Source organism: Dama dama, chromosome 30 (assembly GCF_033118175.1).
Source record: "Dama dama isolate Ldn47 chromosome 30, ASM3311817v1, whole genome shotgun sequence".
Lineage (NCBI taxonomy): Eukaryota > Metazoa > Chordata > Mammalia > Artiodactyla > Cervidae > Dama > Dama dama.
In genome coordinates, this window is record NC_083710.1 from 20011823 (window position 1) to 20030609 (window position 18787).

Here is an 18787-nt window from a genome sequence, read left to right on the forward strand (position 1 = left end):
GCAGCGTGGAGATAGTCAAATTCACTTAGGTAGGTTTTTATTGATGATAATGGTGATGCCAAATGCTTTTTAGAGGAAGATAAGAAAAATGGCTCAAGATCCTGACATGGGATGTTTTGAAGTGGCTTTGAAGCAAGCACCAAGTACTGAAGAACACATGAGTCAGTCATTTCTGACACCACCAACTTTGAAAGTCTATCGTTTTAAATCTCATTTTAATGATCATTTTATCATATATTTATCTATTAATTAGAAATCACTTCATTTTGATGTTTTTTTTTTTTTTTTTTTTGCCTGATAGCAATTTTCTTAGTGTTCCACATTAACCAAGATGGTAGCCATGACTGGACATAATTCAACTAGGGGGTGTGTGTGGGGGGTCCCTAAATCAGGCCCCATTTATCTTCTGCTACTTTAGCCAATAATTCCTACTAGGAATTTATAGAGAAGATGAAAAATTCAATTAATTGAAAATTATTTTGACAAAGTGATAATGAATGTCAGAAATAAACAAATCTTAGGAGATTTCATAATTTCTATACGAACATACAAGATACAGTTCACAGACAAGTCAAAAACCTTACCCTTTTCAGGCATCTCTGGAGCTCTTCCTCTACTTCTGCCCATCCGGTCATTCCTAATCTCACTTCGAGACTCATTTCTAGAGTCATTCCTTATTTCAGTGCGAGAACTTTCTTCTCTCAGATGGTTTCTGCCATAACTTCGGGATTCTTCCTGATACGCGTCCTCCTTTCGATGAGCATCTCGACTTTCACGGTCCCTGTAGTCGTGGGCATCACGAGTAGACCGAGCATCCCTGGGGTCGCGGCTCTCTTTGTTGTCTCTGCTATAGTCTCTCATCTCCCTGGAGTCCCGAATGTCTCTAGAGTCCCTTAGTTCCCTTCGGTCTCTAGTATCTCTGGCATCTCTCCGATCCCGCCCATCTCGAGGTTCTCGGTCATCCCTGTGGTCTCGAGAAGAGCTCTGATCCTGTTCATACTCTCGTTCTTCTCTTGTGTCCTTTTCCCTGTCCCTTTTCCCTCTAGTCTCTGTAAACATAATTTTGGAAATACCCTGTAATTCCTTTCACAAAATTGTAGGAAACTAGACAATGTATTCAAATACAGAGCTTTAAAATTTTTATTACAATGGTAATTCATGTTCTTTACAAAAATTAAAAGGAGAAAACATGGGCAAATAAGAAAATTAAACCTATCTGTAAGCTAAAATTCCAAAGGTAATTTTATTAACATCTGGATTATTTGTCTTGATTGAACAAACTTTGAACATGATATTCTGGTATCAACATACCCATACATAAGAGCTGAAACAAGTAAGCTGATCTCCTATCAATCCTATCAATGATGGCTTACTTTTAGAAATCACTTTTAGACTCAAAGGCACAAGTGACTTTAACTCATCTCTACTAAGTATTAGGCCAGACTAGTTCACACATGACCTCCAATGTACTTAAGCACTTGAGAGTAATCTATAGTTAGTAAGCTGGCTGGCAAAAATATACTGCTATTCACCCTTTCTCTCTCTCTTTCCTTTTTTTTTTTTAAACTATTTAGTCAACTCACACTCCCATCTCTAAAGCTTCTTCTACTTAAAGCATTTTCTAACATTTCATGGGAAAACTTTAAAAAACAACTTCAGTTTTTAAAAAGCTGGAATGAACCTCAATAGTTATTTAATTCAAACTCATCATTGTATACATGAAGGAACAGAGGCCAAGAGCTTAAGTGGTTTAGTCAGCCCCATATATCGTGGGAATTTGCAAAGAATATTTCTATTCTTTAGAAATATCTAGAGAAACATAAATTGATTACAGCACAAATCTGAAATGAACTGAAAGAATTAACAAGAGACCCACAAAGAACAACCCTTGTACTTTTTTTTTATCAGATTCCTTCATAAATTGCTCTTATACTCTGGAACAACCACAAGATCTGTCGCTATTTTAGCAATTTTATAGTAGCCTAGGACCTATGGCTAGGTCCGTAGACTTTCCCTGTCTAGTATCCACGAGATCCTCATCAATAACTTATTTCCTCTGCCTACATCTATAAATGCCATCTAAACATAGAAGCACTAGGCAAGAATCTGACAATGTCTCAATTTTTTTTTTTTTTTTTACTACATTTATGACTTCACGTCCTCCTCCAATAGCAAGAAATTTGATCACTTAGCACTAGGTTCTTCTTTTATGATGCTCCCAGCTGTCTTTACAAAGACACCCAGTTACAGTATTTGCTCTTTACCTACCTCCCCCTCCTTTCACTAAAATTATTCTTATTTCAAAAAATGACTTTCAGAAGATTAAACAAACATCCTCCTTACAAAGAATCAAAAAGTGTATGGTTTATTATTAAAAGGATTCATATAACATAAAACCCCCTTACCACAAAAATAGCATTCCTGTCAGAATCAACTGCATACTAAATTTCCCCTTCATTCGGGGAATTGTGTTTAATAAATAGTATTTTGAAATAATAAAAGAGTTTTAATTCAATAAGCAGTCACTAAAAATATACCATATTCCCAGTCAACCCTAGTTGTTGATAGGTATAAGAGCATTTTCCCCACTTACCAATGTTTTATATATACTGCTGTGCTGATCTGGTTCCAAAATCATGCATACAAGGAATAATTCTCTAAAATATGGGCTCTGTCTAGTCCCTATCTGTGCATCCATCATTTCTAGAATAAAATAATTATTTTCTTGCACTGTTGACTGGAGGAGAATAAGTTCAACATGTTTCATAGGAGACTGCTAGGTGATGCAGAGACTTTAAAAGTGCACATTAAACAGAAATGCTGTTGCAAGTAAGCACGTATTTCCTGAGTATTCTTTATGTTAAAAAAAACTAGCTCAGAAGATTTTAGGAAAAAGGCTTGCTAAGTTAAATAAACAACAAGAAGCTTAGACAAGAATTACAGAAAGAGATGAGAGTGATTCAATTGTACTGCCAAGTAATAACATCTCAGCTTAAAGACGGAATAGCAAATTCAAAGTTAATGTAATGCTCAGGAATCTAAAAACTGTCTTGCTTACTTCTTTGTTGAGTTAGACCTGGAAAACTGATCACTTGGTTCCCACGGGCCTTCTGAACATTCCCCAGCCCACACCTCTTTCTTAAGACATCTCTGATATGTTCCAACTCTGCTCCCTGGTTTGTTGCTTTTCTTTTAACCTCTTCTGTTGTTTTTAAAGGATTAGCTAAGGAATTAGACTGACACTCTTAAGAATCATATAGCCCCAAATTTCTAGAACTTGAGAATACTCAAGTAAAACAATGTACTGAAAGAAAGCAACAGCTTAATATGCATATAAATGCCCAATTACATGTATCTAGTAGCTCACATTTCCATGTCCTCAAGCACCTCCTATTGCCCTAGAGAGCTCTCACCCACGTATTACAGAAAATGTAGTATAACACAGTTCTCTTCTACCCCTTATTCTAACAATAAGTCTGAATGTCCAATTTTTTAATAAAGAAAATATCCACTTACAGAAAAGAATGCTAAAAAACCCACAATACTGCCAAGTATTTACCTTCCCTCCTTTCATGACGCCGATCGTGAGACTGTGAAGTTCGCTCATGATCGTGCCTCCCCTTCTCTCTCACTGGAGAGCGATGTCTTGGAGGGCTTTGCTTTCTCTGAGGAGAAGCCAAAGAATGTGAAGGATAGGGAGAAGCAGAGCGGCGTAAAGGTGGAGTTATTGTCCTCTGATAAGATGGTGAAGGAGTTCTTTTTCGGCGAGGAGAAGGAGAATGTCTTTGAATCGACGATCCTGACTGTGAGGAAGATGAGTGATGTCTAGAAGATATTGGAGAATGATGTTGTCCTGCTGGGGAAGTGGACCTGTAAAGAGAAACAACAATAAAAAACTGGATTCAAGAGCCTTCACTTCTAGCCAAAGGAAAGTCTTTTAAAACAACAAACCCTGAATATAAAAGTTAGAGCTAAAAGTGTGAATAATAATTTTAATTCAAAATGAGGTAAAATCATTAACAGGCTGATTTTTAAGTCAGTTTGAAGCAAACAGTTCTAGATGAGACACATGTTGGCCTCCTGAGCTTTGGCTCCATGGCACACTTCCTTTTCCCAGGTAACACCCTCCCTGATCACAAACGGTTCTTACTGTCACATACAGTACGGAATTCACTCTTAACCAGAGATGATCTCTGTGTGAATAGGTACTTAGAGGACGGAATCCACAAAGAGCTAAAGAGAAAACATACTAGTGATATCTAGATAGATATGACTGGCTGTGAGAACGCCTATAAATCAGGGTTGTGGGAGAAGCGAAAAGCTATCACCAGCTATACCAAGCGTAAAGTTTGACTGCCTGGACTGACATACAGGATGGGGAAAGAACACTAGGGTTAAGGAAAGGACATACTGCCCGTACTGTCTTTATCTTAAATAACCTACCTTTCAGTCTTGGGCAGTACAAATTGAGATTTAGTTCATAAGCTTTAGTTTAACTAAGGCTTCCTCTACTCCCTTCAAATCATCTTGCTTGACTGCTGCCAGAGAAAAAACTTAAAAATACGTGAAGCACATCTGAATCACTCCTATGATCTGTTAGGTCCTGGGCTCTGTCTACAATGAATATGAAAAAGCTATGTGTGATGGAGAACTAGAATACATGCATTTGCACATTAACTGGAAAGAAACAGGACTAACATTTAAAAAAACAGCATTCCAGACATCACTTACTGAGATACGTATCATATTTTTCAAAGCAATCATTTCAAGGCTACCTGCTTGTTCAAAAAAATTATGAGTTCCTGTCAACGTATTATGGAATTACCTTCAGTGCCTATGATGAGTATTTTTTAACTTCTGCAATGCTGAGAAAGTTATTAAACCAAGATTCCTCAATCTTGGAACTACTGACATTTTGTATGCAGTACTTCTTTGTGGCGGGGGCTGCCCTGTACATTGGAGGATGTTGAGAGCATCCCTGGCCCTACCCATGAGAAGCCAGTACCATCTAACTCCGACCCCCATTCATACCAGTAAAAATTCCTTCATATAGCTCCAACTGTCTCCACGGAGGTAAAATCAAGCCTGATGGAGAATCCTTGTCCTAAACTATGTTGTTTATAAATGATGCCTTAGTAGAACTTTTATCAATAAGAGGTTTAAATCTATGAAATACACGTTGCTGAGCCAGGAAAGTGGTCCAATATGTTGGAAAGGATTTTGTAAAACAACGAGCTGAGCAAACAAAAACACTTTTTGGATAATAGTTGACAGTAAAACAATAAAAATCAGTAAATATCAGCTAACTAGAACACCACACTTATCTAAACATTCTAGCTACTTATGATTACAAAACTTTCATACTTTTAAAAAATTGGTATTCTTTCCTCATATACAAAAAATAAGACATACACCACCAGAATTAAACTGACTCTAAACTGGAATTTATTTACTAACAGATATGAGCAGAAATGCTCAGTGGGTCTTAGCCAAATCTGGCAAACCATTTATGACGAAAGGCTACTCATATACTGAACAGAAAAATTATTGCAGGACTGAGAAATTCTCCTTATTTGACTACTGTTTGGTGCTTTCCAAATTCAATTTCCTTAGGTTCTGATCAATTTGGAAACACCTAAATTGAAAAAATAAACAATGTGGCTCTCCACTGAACTGACATTTTGGTTAGCTTTGAGTTTGTTTCTGAGATAAACTCAAAATTGTTTCAGGAATGTCTCCAACTCCTTTTGGTGATTTGTTCACAAAACTTAAATAAAATAGTTCACAACACTGTCTTTTAAAAAACACAGTACAGTCTAATTACATCTCTATTCAAATTTGGTGTCTACTGCTGCTGTTGTTCAGGTATTAGGTCACGTCTCTTTGTGACCCAGTGAACAACAGCATGCCAGGCTCCTCTGTCCTCCATTCTCTTCCTGAATTTGTTCAAACTCATGTTCACTGAGCTGGTGATACTGTCTAACCATCTCATCCTCTGTTGCTTCTTTCTCCGTTTGCCTTCTATCTTTCCCACCATCAAGGTCTTTTCTAATGAGTCAGCTTTCATATCAGGTGGCCAAAGTATTGGAACTTCAGCTTCAACATCAGTCCTTCCAAAGAATATTCGGGATGAATTTCCTTTAGGTTTGATCTCCTTGCAGTCCAAGGGACTCTAAACAGTCTACTCCAGCACCACAATTCAAAAGCAACAATTCTTCCACACTCAGCGTTCTTTCCCGTCCAACTTTCACTTCCGAATGTGACTACCTGAAAAACCATAGCTTTGACAACACAGACCTCTGTTGGCAAAGTGATGTCTCTGCTTTTTAATACCCTGTCTAGGTTGGTCATAGCATTCCTTCCAAGGAGCAAGCATCTTTTAATTTCATGGTTGTAGTCACCATTAACAGTGATTTCAGAACTCAAGAAAATCTGTCACTGCTTACAATTTTTCCCCTTCTAACTGCCATGAAGTGATGGGAATGGATGCTGTGATCTTAGTTTTTGGAATGTTGAGTTTCACGCCAGCTTTTCCACTCTCCTCTTTCACTCTCATCAAGAGACTCTTAAGTTTCGCTTCACTTTCTGCCATTAAAGTGGTATCATCTGTAAATCTGAGGTTACTGATATTTCTCCCAGTGATCGTGATCCCAGCTTGTGACTGATCTAGCCCAGTATTTCACACGATGTGCTCTGCATATAAATTAAATAAGCAGGTGACGATATACAGCTTTGTCATGTTCCTTTCCCAATTCTGAACCAGTCAGTTGTTCCACGTCCAGTTCTAACTGCCGCTTCTTGACCCACATACAGGTTTCTCAGTAGACAAGTAAGGTGGTCTGATATTCCTGTCTTTTTACGAATTTTCCAATTTGTTGTGATCCATACAAAAATGGAAGAAAAACTTCAGTTCAAGCTTAGATAATCAAGCTATCATATTAAGGACAGAACACCAATGTATTGTCAAGTTATGTCTTCAGCATTTTAACCATATTTTTCTACTTATCCTTTTGGGCAGGGAGAGGGGAGTTTGTTGATTTAATCATCTATTAAATGAATGTTTGCATCCCCTCCCCCCTTCTACTCCAAATTTATATGTTTGAGGCCTTACCCTCCAATGTGATGCTATTTGGAGGCAGGGCCTTTGGGAGTAATTAGGCTTAAATGAAGTCCTGAGGGTGGGGCTCCCATAATGAGATAGCGTCCACATAAGAGGAGAAGAGATTGTAGAGTTCTTGCCCCCCTGTAAGTGAGGACACAGTGAGAAGACAGCCATGTGCAAACCAGGAAGAAGGCCCTCACCAGGAACCAGATCTGCTAGCACCTTGACCTTGGACTACCCAGAAACCAGGTCTGTGAGAAATAAATGCCTGTTGTTTAAGTTACCCAGTCTATGATATTATGTAATAGCAGCCCAACGTTGCTAAGTATCACAGCATTTTTACATTTTCTTCTATTGCTATTTTTTTTTTTAAGTCTGAAGAGTGAAAAATAGTGAAAAGAGAGAGAGGATCTGTTATCAAAACGAGTCAAATTATAGATATAAGTCTAATTGGTCCCACACCTATGTTCATTCTGCATATACAAAAAAAGAGGTGACTCTAGGTAATAAAACTGTCTTGAAATCTGACCAAAACTGTTAGCAATTAAGCTTCTAGAATATTGCAGGGATGCAGTAAAATACATTTCACATTAACTAGTACACTCTAGTGCCTGAAGAACTATGGATGGAGGTCCATGCCACTGTACAGGAGGCAGTGATCAAGACCATCCCCAAGAAAAAGAAATGCAAAAAGGCAAAATGGTTGTCTGAAGAGGCCTTACAAATAGCTGAGAAAAGAAGAGAAGCTGAAGGCAAAGGAGGAAAGGAAAGATATACCCATTTGAATGCAGAGTTCCAAAGAATAGCAAGGAGAGATAAGAAAGCCTTCCTCTGTGATCAATGCAAAGCAACAGAGGAAAACAATAGAATGGGAAAGACTAGAGATCTCTTCAAGAAAATTAGAGATACCAAGGCAACATTTCACGCAAATATGGGCACAATAAAGGGCAGAAATAGTATAGACCTAACAGAAGCAGAAGATATAAAGAAGATGTGGCAAGAATACTCAGAAGAACTATACAAAAAAGATCTTCAAGACCCAGATAACCATGATGGTGTGATCACTCACCTAGAGCCAGACAACCTGGAATGTGAAGTCAAGAGGGCCTTAGGAAGTATCACTACAAACAAAGCTAGTGGAGGTGATGGAATTCCAGTTGAGCTATTTCAAATCCTGAAAGATGATGCTGTGAAAGTGTTGCACTCAATATGCCAGCAAATTTGGAAGACTCAGCAGTGGCCACAGGACTGGAAAAGGTCAGTTTTTATTCCAATCCCAAAGAAAGGCAATGCCAGAGAATGCTCAAACTACTGCACAATTGCACTCATCTCATACGGTAGCAAAGTAATGCTCAAAATTCTCCAAGCCAGGCTTCAACAATACGTGGTCTGTGAACTTCCAGCTGTTCAAGCTGGTTTTAGAAAAGACAGATGAACCAGAGATCAAATTGTCAACATCCACTGGATCATTGAAAAAGCAAGAGAGTTCCAGAAAAACATCTACTTCTGCTTTATCGACTATGCCAAAACCTTTGACTGTGTGGATCACAATAAAATGTGGAAAATTCTGAAGGAGACGGGAATACCAGACCACCTGACCTGCCTCCTGAGAAATTTGTATGCAGGTCAAGAAGCAACACTTAGAACCAGACTGGACTGGTTCCAAAATGGGAAAGGAGTATGTCAAGGCTGTATGCTGTCACCTTGCTTACTTAACTTATATGCAGAGTACATCATGCGAAATGCTGGGCTGGAATGTAGCACAAGCTGGAATCAAGACTGCTGGGAGAAATATCAATAACCTCAGATATGCAGATGATACCACCCTTACAGCAGAAAGCAAAGAAGAACTAAAGAGCCTCTTGATGAAGGTGAAAGAGGAGAGTGAAAAAGTTGGCTTAAAGCTCAACATTCAGAAAACTAAGATCATGGCATCTGGTTCTATCATTTCATGGCAAATAGCTGGGTGAACAATGGAAACAGTGACAGACTTCATTTTTTTGGGCTCCAAAATCATTGCAGATGGTGACTGCAACCATGAAATTAAAAGACGCTTGCTCCTTGGAAGAAAAGCTATGACCAACCTAGACAGTGTATTACAAAGCAGAGACATTACTTTGCCAACAAAGGTCTGTCTAGTCAAAGGTATGATTTTTGTCATGTATGGATGTGAGAGTTAGACTATAAAGAAAGCTGAGCACTGAAGAATTGATGCTTTTGAACTGTGGTGTTGGAGAAAACTCTTGAGAGTCCCTTGGACTGCATGGAGATCCAACCAGTCCACTCTGAAAGAAATCATTCCTGAATAATCATTGGAAGGACTGATGCTGAGGCTGAAACTCCAATACTTTGGTCACCTGATGTAAGAACTGACTCATTGGAAAAGACCCTGATGCTGGGAAAGACTGAAGGCAGGAGGAGAAGGCGATGACAGATGATGAAATGGTTGGATGGCATCACCAACTGGATGGACATGAGTTTGAGCAAGCAAGTGGGTGACGGACAGGGAGGCCTGGCGTGTTACATTCCATGGGGTCTCAAAGAGCTGAACATGACTAAGTGACTGAATTGAACTGAACTGAGTACACTCTAAAACTGAATGATTTCCTATTAGAAGGGAATAAAGAGGTGACATTTGACACTCAAATAAAGAACAAAGGAAAGCTTATTGCACAAACAGAAGCCTCAGAACCTTAAAACAGAGAACTGTAGACTGTCAGCAAGTACACTGTGATTTATAAAACACAAGGAAAGCTAATCTTTAGCTTGAGTTGATTCCATTCAAAAGCTTTTTAATGCTGCTATAATTGTAACACAACATGGAATGAGAACATTCAGGGTATACTTGAGGAAAAGATGTGAAAATTTATGCAATTTAAAATGAAAGTTCCTTTCATTTGAGATGCAAGTAATTCCACCTACAAACTGATATGTTTACTCCAGACTTTCTTAAAATTTGTAACACCAATTTTTCTCAATAAATGGTTTCTATTTCTCAAATATGAAAATATACTTAGATAATATAACTGAAAGAGTCAATTCTTAGGTAGTTGATAAGAAGTCTGGGGTCCCGGAGGAGGAGGAGGAGAAAGGGGTCTGGGGCTCTGGAGGAGGAGAAAAGGACACATTTTTTTCTTTAAGCCCAGAACTGATGATTACACACAAAACAACTCAGCTTAAACTCTGTACTAAGGATTATACAACAACAATGTATCACCGATTCGATGGACAAGAGTTCGAGCAAGGTCAGGAATTGGTAATGGACAGGGAAGCCTGGTGTGCTGCAGTCCATGGAATTGCAAAGAGTCAGACAGTAGGACTGAGCGACTGAACAGAACTGAATGTAACATGCTTGAGGGCATGTTTTTCCTTCTTGAGAACCTTCTGACTAATCCTGTCATCTTAAAATGTACATTGTGGGAATGGGTCTTGTAAAATCTTTCTATTGTTAGTTCTAATCCTGTTATCTTAAAATGTATATTATGGGAGTGGGTCTGGTAAGGCCTTTACAACCTTGAGACATTCTTTTGATTTACTGTAACAACCAATTACAAAAGTATACAGCTCCCTTTGCTAAGACTAGCAGGAGGGCACTGTGCATCCCCCTCTGATGTCTGTGTCGGAAGCTTTCTCTGTCCCTTTTTCACTTTAATAAAACTGCTACACAAAAGCTCTTGAGTGATCAAGCCTGGTCCCTGGTCTCCAAACTAAATCTTCTTCGGAGATCACAAATCTGACATTGTTCACTGTAAGCTATCGTAGCTAAAATTCATAATCTAACCTTTAAAATCATCATGCAAAAAGCACACTTAAAAAACACTAAATGAACTATGGACACTATCAAAATCAACTCTCCTTTCAGGGGTAAAATAGAACACAAAATGGTACACATTTCACACACAGAAATATTTAGGCTTTATTGTTTACGTAAGAAACTTATTTTAAAAAGTAAGTCACTACTAGGTATAAAATAAGCTACAAGGATTTATTGTACAGCACAGGGAATATAGCCAATATTTTATAATAGCTCTAAATGGACTCCATATAAATAGGGGCTTCCCTGGTGACTCAGATGGTAAAGAATCTGCCTGCAATGTGGGAGAAGACCTCGGTTCCATCTCTGGGCTGGGAAAATGCCCTGGAGAAGGAAATGGCAAGCCACTCCAGTATTCTTGCCTGGAAAATTCCATGGACAGAGGAGCCTTTTTTAAGTTTCAGGTGTACAACATAGTGATTCAACATTTTTGTAGAGTATGTGCTTAGATGCTCAGTTGCATCTGACTCTTTGCAACCCCATGGACTACGGCCTGACAGGCTCCTCTGTCCAAGTACTAATAACTGTGGTTCAATTTCATTTTTATATTTATGTAGAAACAAATTATTTCAAAAACCTCAATTAAAAAATAAAGAAGAATGTTAAGACTTATTTTCAGCACATCCTTCAACCATATTCAAGCCCAGAATTGTGTGCCATTTAAATAAAGGGATTTTTCAGAATTTGGTTCAAGAGACTTACATGACTAGAGTGAACTAAAAATTGTACCCATCACTGTGATCAAGTCAGAAGAAACCAATATCCAGCATCCCTGGCACATGAAGAGATTGTTTCCAAGCTCTTGGACTCCAAGGAGATCCAACCAGTCCATCCTAAAGGAGATCAGTCCTGAGTGTTCACTGGAAGGAATGATGCTGAAGCTGAAACACAATCACCTGATGTGAAGAGCTGACTCTTTTGAAAAGACCCTGATGCTGGGAAAGACTGAGGGCAGGCGGAGAAGGGGACGACAGAGGATGAGATGGCTGGATGGCATCACCGACTCAATAGACGTGAGTTTGGGTAACCTCTAGGAGTTGGTGATGGACAGGGAGACATGGGATTCTGCAGTCCACGGGGTCGCAAAGAGTCAGATACATCTGAGCAACTAAACTGAATTGAAGAGTAAGAGAGCTGGTAGTTAAAATGCAATAAAGCCCAGAAACAATGCACACCAGCATAACACAAATTTAAGACAACTGGCTCCTATCTTCTACTTGGTGCATCAAGTTAAAATTATCCCTTTCTCCTGAAATAGGATGGGGTGGTGAAGAGATACAGGATCAGCCCCTGCCAAGAAACAACAGGCACTCCAGCCGGGGGCGGGGTGTGCGAGAGGTAAAGAACGGTTTTCAAGTCCCTAGAGCAACTTCTCAGACCCACAATGTTTTCAGCTCAGACCAACGAACTGTATGTCAAATTAGGGAGATTCTTGAAATCCCTGACACTGTCTTGGAAGTTCTATCCAATGACAGGTCACTTAACTGTCAGTAAAAAAAAAAAATTACCACCAGACAGCACTGAACCACAGCCAGCAATAGATCTCGGTAGTGTGGCTGCTTATCTATTATTTCATTTATCTTACTACATACAACACAGTCCCACATATTTAGTGGAATGAAGTTTTGGCCTCTATATGCTATTTTATGCATTTATGATTGGACCAATTATTAAATAGGGCTAAAATTTGCAACTACTTACCGCTCCTGAAAACCTCCCTGAAAAACTTTTTTAGTCTCTAAACATGATAGATAAAGGGTTGACAGCACAATTTTTAGAAACATAAATACCACTCTAGATTTTGGCTGCAAAATACAAGCTTCTCCTTTGGTTCAACAAATTTTCTCAATATCACGTCTATAAAAGAGAGCCCAAGTCTTGATCAACTGGACTAAATATAAAAGATTTTGCCCCCCAATGCAGTTATTTTGATATTTATAAAATAATTTCATTTTAACACAAGGCTACCATGAATAGGGGCCCAGTGGTGCAGTTGTAAACAATCTGCCTGCCAATGCACGAGACACAGAAGATACAGGTCCAAACTCTGGGTCGGGAAGATCCCCTGAAGAAGGAAATGGCAACTCACTCCAGTGTTCTTGGCTAAAAATCCCATGGACACAAGAGCCCGGCAGGCAACAGTCCATGGAATTACAAGAGTCAGCTACAACTTAGTGACTAAACAACAATTATGAATTTAGCATATAACTATGTTTGGCTATATTTATTTAAGTGTCTTAATTTTATATCCCTAGCCTAAATTATTATTCACCTAAAAATACTTTTTACGTCTACAGACAAGGCTCAATTAACTGCAGAAAAAAAGACAATACCTCAGACAACCAGTTCCCAACCTGAATACAAAGGTTCCATATTACTATTAAAAGGTCTGCATATCCTTCATGATGTTATTTCTGCTAAAGTCCACTAATTGGGAAGATATTATAAAAGATATTACAAATTTACCAATGGTTTTAAAGTCTGAATTTTAAAATTATATTACATTCCTTTTTTCCTTTTAGAGGTGATACTGGCTTTTTTTTTTTTTTTTTTGAGTATGGCTGATTTACAATATTGTGTGAGTTTCTGGTGTACAGCAAAGTGATTCAGTTATATTTCTGGTGATTGCGTGTGTGTGTGTACAGTGACTGTAAATTTTTAAGTATCTTTCTCTTTTGGAGATATACACTAAAATATATGCAAATAAAATAAAGTAAGATGTCTGGATCATCGAAAAAGCAGGAGAGTTCCAGGAAAACCATCTACTGCTGCTTTATTGACTATGCCAAAGCCTTTGACTGTGTGGACCACAACAAACTCTGGAAAATTCTCAAAGAGATGGGACTACCAGACCACCTGACCTGCCTCTTGAGAAATCTGTATGCAGGTCAGAAAGCAACAGTTAGAACTGGACATGGAACAACAGACTGGTTCCAAATTGGAAAAGGAGTACGTCAAGGCTGTATATTGTCACCCTGCTTATTTAACTTATATGCAGAGTACATGTAAGTACTGGGCTGGACAAAGCACAAGCTGGAATCAAGATTGCCAGGAGAAATATCAATAACCTCAGATATGCAGATGACACCACCCTTACGGCAGAAAGTGAAGAGGAACTAAAAAGCCTCTTGATGAAAGTGAAAGAGGAGAGTGAAAAAGTTGGCTTAAAACACAATATTCTGAAAACTAAAGATCATGGCATCTGGTCCCATCACTTCATGGCAGATAGATGGGGAAACAATGGAAACAGTGACAGACTTTATTTTCTTGGGCTCCAAAATCACTGCAGATGGTGACTGCAGCCATGAAATCAAAAGACACATGCTCCTTGGAAGAAAAGTTCTGACCAACCTAGACAGCATATTAAAAAGCAGAGACATTATTTTGCCAACAAAGGTCTATCTAGACAAAGCTATGGTTTTTCCAGTAGTCATGTATGGTTGTGAGAGTTGGACTATAAAGAAAGCTGAGCACCAAAGAATTGATGCTTTTGAACTGTGGTGTTGGAGAAGACTCTTGCGAGTCCCTTGGACTGCAAGGAGATCAAACCAGTCAATCCTAGAGGAAATCAACTCTGAATACTTATTGGAAGGGCTGATGCTGAAGCTGAAGCTCCAGTACTTTGGCCACCTGATGCAAAGAACTGACTCACTGGAGAAGACCCTGATGCTGGGAAAGATTGAAGGTAGGAGAAGAAGGGAACGACAGAGGATGAGATGGTTGGATGGCATCACTGACTCAATGGACATGACTTTGAGCAAGCTCCAGGAGTTGGTGATGGATAGGGAGGCCTGGCGTGCTGCCGTCCATGGGGTCACAAAGAGTCGGACATGACTGAGCGACTAAACTGAACTGAAGATGTCTGTTGGTTCGGTTTAGTCATTAATTCATGTCTGACTCTTGTGACCCCGTGGACTGTAGCCTGCCAGACTCCTCTGTTCATGGGATTCTCCAGGCAAGAATACTGGAGTGGGTTGCCATTTCCTTCTCCAGGAAGATGTCTGGGGTTTGCTTCAAAATAGCACTGGAGTGGGTAAGTAGACAGGGGTACAAATGAAACTATGGATATGAGGATCATTATACTACTGTCTACTTTTATGTGTGTGAAATGCTCCATAACAATGTTACTGTAACATTTTTTCATCCTCTCTATATAACTGAGTAACATTAGTATATACTTACTCAAGAAACCTATCAGCTTAGTCTATAGAAATGCTTATTGAGTGCACCCATGGATTCCTCCCTGACCTGTCCTTAATGGCCACAGAATAAGATTCACCAGTTCACACTATGAATGGTAGATACTGAATAAATCAAAGATTTAATCCAATATGTAACAGTCTTTGTCAAAGGTCTGAACCATTCTGTTTTTAATTATTCAGATACGCACAATCACTGAACAAAAATAAGACCATCAATTTGGTGGTAAGCTGTTTATTCTACTAAGGTGATGTCAGTCAACAAGTTCTGAATGATCACACCTATCTTTAAAATATATGGGTAAGACTCATGCAGGTATTTATATTCCTATCAAGACATATTCAGGTAATTAAAATAAAGTGATTTTTAAAAAAACATAATTACTATGCTCTTAATATTATCTTATTAAACCAAAAAATTCTGCAACCTAGTATTCTGATTAAAGCATATTAACCATCATAAAACTATATTTAACCAGCAGAATAAACTATATGCAATAGTTAGCTAACTTTTCTGGTTAAGTACTATCCAAAAAGTTTTTGTGTTTGCTTAATCCCTTGTTCTTAAACTACACTAATGTACTGCCTCACATTTGAGATTTAGCAAAGTATATAGAATATTTTCATTGATAAAGATGATATTACAAGTCCACTGAAAATATCCAGTTAAGGATTATCTGGATACAGTAGGTTAGAAATAATGTTACAAAATATTCCCTTAACAAGTGATTTCCTGGTTAAATATCTAACTCAAACTTAATTTTCCTGTGAGCTACACCTCTTCTAAAACAAATTATAGAATAAAAATGACTTAGTTAGGTTCCAAGTAATCAAGATTTTGCTTTCTGTATAGAACAGGTCACAAAAAGTTTATTTTAAAAAATACTATGGGAAATTGCTATATTCTCTAAAAGCAGAATAATAAATTCATAAGGCTTTTTTATTCCCCTCGGATAAACAAGTGGTATTCAGTTTTTGATCAATGTTGCATAAATAAATCTCTGTTGAATAAAGTCTACCAGTCAAATTGGATGACACTGATACAGAACAGTGGCCTGGACATTATTTGCTTCAAAAACAACTACACGACAGAATTTAGTGTGACTCAAATTAACAAAATATTCTGGGAACAGAGTATATTCTTAACAAGATTGACATGGAAAATGAAGGTTTCAGAGGAAAGCACTTGAATTCTCGATGCCAGATTAGTGGCAAAGGCCTAAAGAATGATTCGTTAATTCTAAAAAAACTTTTTGAAGGCTATGGACATACCCCCCCTCACCAAAACACACACAGGCAAATTCTAACTCACAAATCAGACCCTAAAATCCAGGTTGGTCGCCCTTGATATAGAAAGCTAAAGAACTAACTGAGACACAGAAGACAGGGAGAAGGACTTAAAAGGCATAAAATCATGTGGCTTTGTGGCATCATCTGTCTCACGAGTGCGCACATACATCTGGACCACCCTTTAAGAAATGTAAGCGATCCCCTAAATCCAATAGGCCTAGTAAGTCTTCTTCACTTGAAAGGAAAACAAAAAACAAAAAACCTACATGTGCAAAGATGTTACTTTACACACACATGATTACTATATTACTTCCACCTGTAGTAACAAAGCTTTGGCCAACATTTTAGCTCCCTGCTGCATCAATATCCTTTAAAACAGTGCCCCCCGCCCCACCCCGCCCCGCACACACACTAGGAAGTCAGTAACAACTGAATGAATAAATGTATCAGCATACTTTCACTTAAGCCCAGCACACTCTGACAGCCAAAAAACTCCCAATAAGCCCATTATAACAACGAAATTAATTTTGAAGTACAATTTTCTCCAAAAGGAATTTAGATACTAACCTTTCACCATATATCCCAGAATCTGAAAGCAATGACAAAGATTCTTAAATACACGGTTTGGCTTTAGAATTAATAAATTCCTTATGAAAGTGAAAGAGGAGAGTGAAAAGTTGGCTTAAAACTCAATATTCAGAAAATTAAGGTCATGGCATCCAGTTCCATCACTTCATGGCAAACAATGTATTTTTTGGTATTTTTTGGGGCTCCAAAATCAGATGGTGGTGACTGCAGCCATGAAATTAAAAGATGCTTGTTCCTTGGAAGAAAAGCTATGGCCAACCTAGACAGCACATTACAAAGCAGACATTACTTTGCTGACAAAGGTCTATCTAGTCAAAGCTACGGTTTTTCCAGTAGTCATGTCTGGATGTTAGAGTTGGACTATAAAGAAAGCTGAGCACTGGAGAATTGATGCTTTTGAACTGTGGTGTTGGAGAAGACTCTTCAGGGTCCCTTGAACTGCAAGGAGATCCAAGCAGAAGATCCTAAAGGAAATCAGTACTGAATATTCATTGAAAGGACTAATGCTGAAGCTGAAACTCCAATGTTTGGAGTTGGCCACCCAATGTAAAGAACTGACTTATTGGAAAAGACCCTGATGCTGGGAAAGATTGAATGCAGGAGGAGAAGGGGATGACAGAGGATGAGATGGTTAGAAGGCATCACCAACTGGATGGACATGAGTTTGAGCAAGCTTCGGGAGTTGGTGATGGACAGGGAAGCCTGACATGCTACAGTTCATGGGTTCACAAAGATTTGGACACAACTGAGCTGAACTGAATGGAGATAAGTTAACAAATCTGCCTTAAAAATAAAAACCTGCAAATCAAATCAACTTCTCCTAACTTAAAGTGGCCCCCTTCAACCTTGTCAAACATCAAAGTCAAACTGGACCCCTTTAGGGGTTTCAGGCTTTAGGACTCCAGTGCCAAGAGGGCACCCGTGCAGTCCTTCAGTGATCTGCGGCTTAGTTTCCTTACACAGAAGAAATAAACCAAGTTCAGAGTTTTCAAGTTCAGAGAGCAACAGGTGACTCCTAGGCATACCTTATTACTTCTGATAGAGACGATCAGGGAGAAAAAAATGGAAAACGAAGAATCAACCTTTGATTCTTCAATTCCTCATAATACAAAGTGTCTTAACCATTTTAACAGCAACCTACCCCAGGGACATAAGAATCACCTCTCACAGATTTCTGGGTCAAAATAACAAAATAAGATCACTAAGAACCATTAGAGAAGAATAAAGACTTCAGCAAGAACATTTAACATGGTTTATAACCGATTTACATGTCATTTTCAAAAACAAACCTATCAGATTGAGTAAGATAAAGAGTATATTTTAGGAAAGTATATTCAAGAATTATGGATGTTCCAGTTAACCAATTCTTATTGCTCCACTAAGACATAATGTTGCTAGATCCTAGCAAGAGCTGACAGAATCATTCTGGTTCTTTCAAGTCACAAGTGGGGACAGGAAAAAAAAAAAATTCACCTAAATGAGTTAGATACACATGTTCCATATATGAGTTCCATATATATGGTCAAATGATCTTCAAGGGCGCCAAAAATACTAAATGAGGGAAGGAAAAATTCCTTCAAAAAACAATGCTGGGACGTGTGGTTTTCTACACAGAAAAAATGAAGTGAGAACATTATCTTACACCATATACAAAAAATTAACTTAAAAGGTATTGAAGATTTAGATGTAAGGTCTAAAACTATAAAACTCCAACAAGAAAACAGAGAGGAAAGTGTTCATGACACTGGAGTTGGCAATGATGTCTTAGCTCTGATACCAAAAGCACAGGCAACA

The 18787-nt window shown here is 38.4% G+C and overlaps 1 protein-coding gene across 6 annotated transcripts in view; it reads right to left on the bottom strand.

Annotated features, from left to right (window-relative positions):
- ZC3H13 (zinc finger CCCH-type containing 13) overlaps positions 1-18787 on the bottom strand; it is a 98362-nt gene that overhangs the window by 30047 nt on the left and 49528 nt on the right. For all 6 annotated transcript variants that reach the window (XM_061133479.1, XM_061133482.1, XM_061133481.1 and 3 more), the window contains 2 exons: positions 3560-3870; positions 585-1049 (listed from right to left, as the gene is read on the bottom strand). In XM_061133479.1, the coding sequence (XP_060989462.1) occupies positions 585-1049; positions 3560-3870 (776 nt within the window). The remainder of the gene's footprint in view (positions 1-584; positions 1050-3559; positions 3871-18787) is intronic.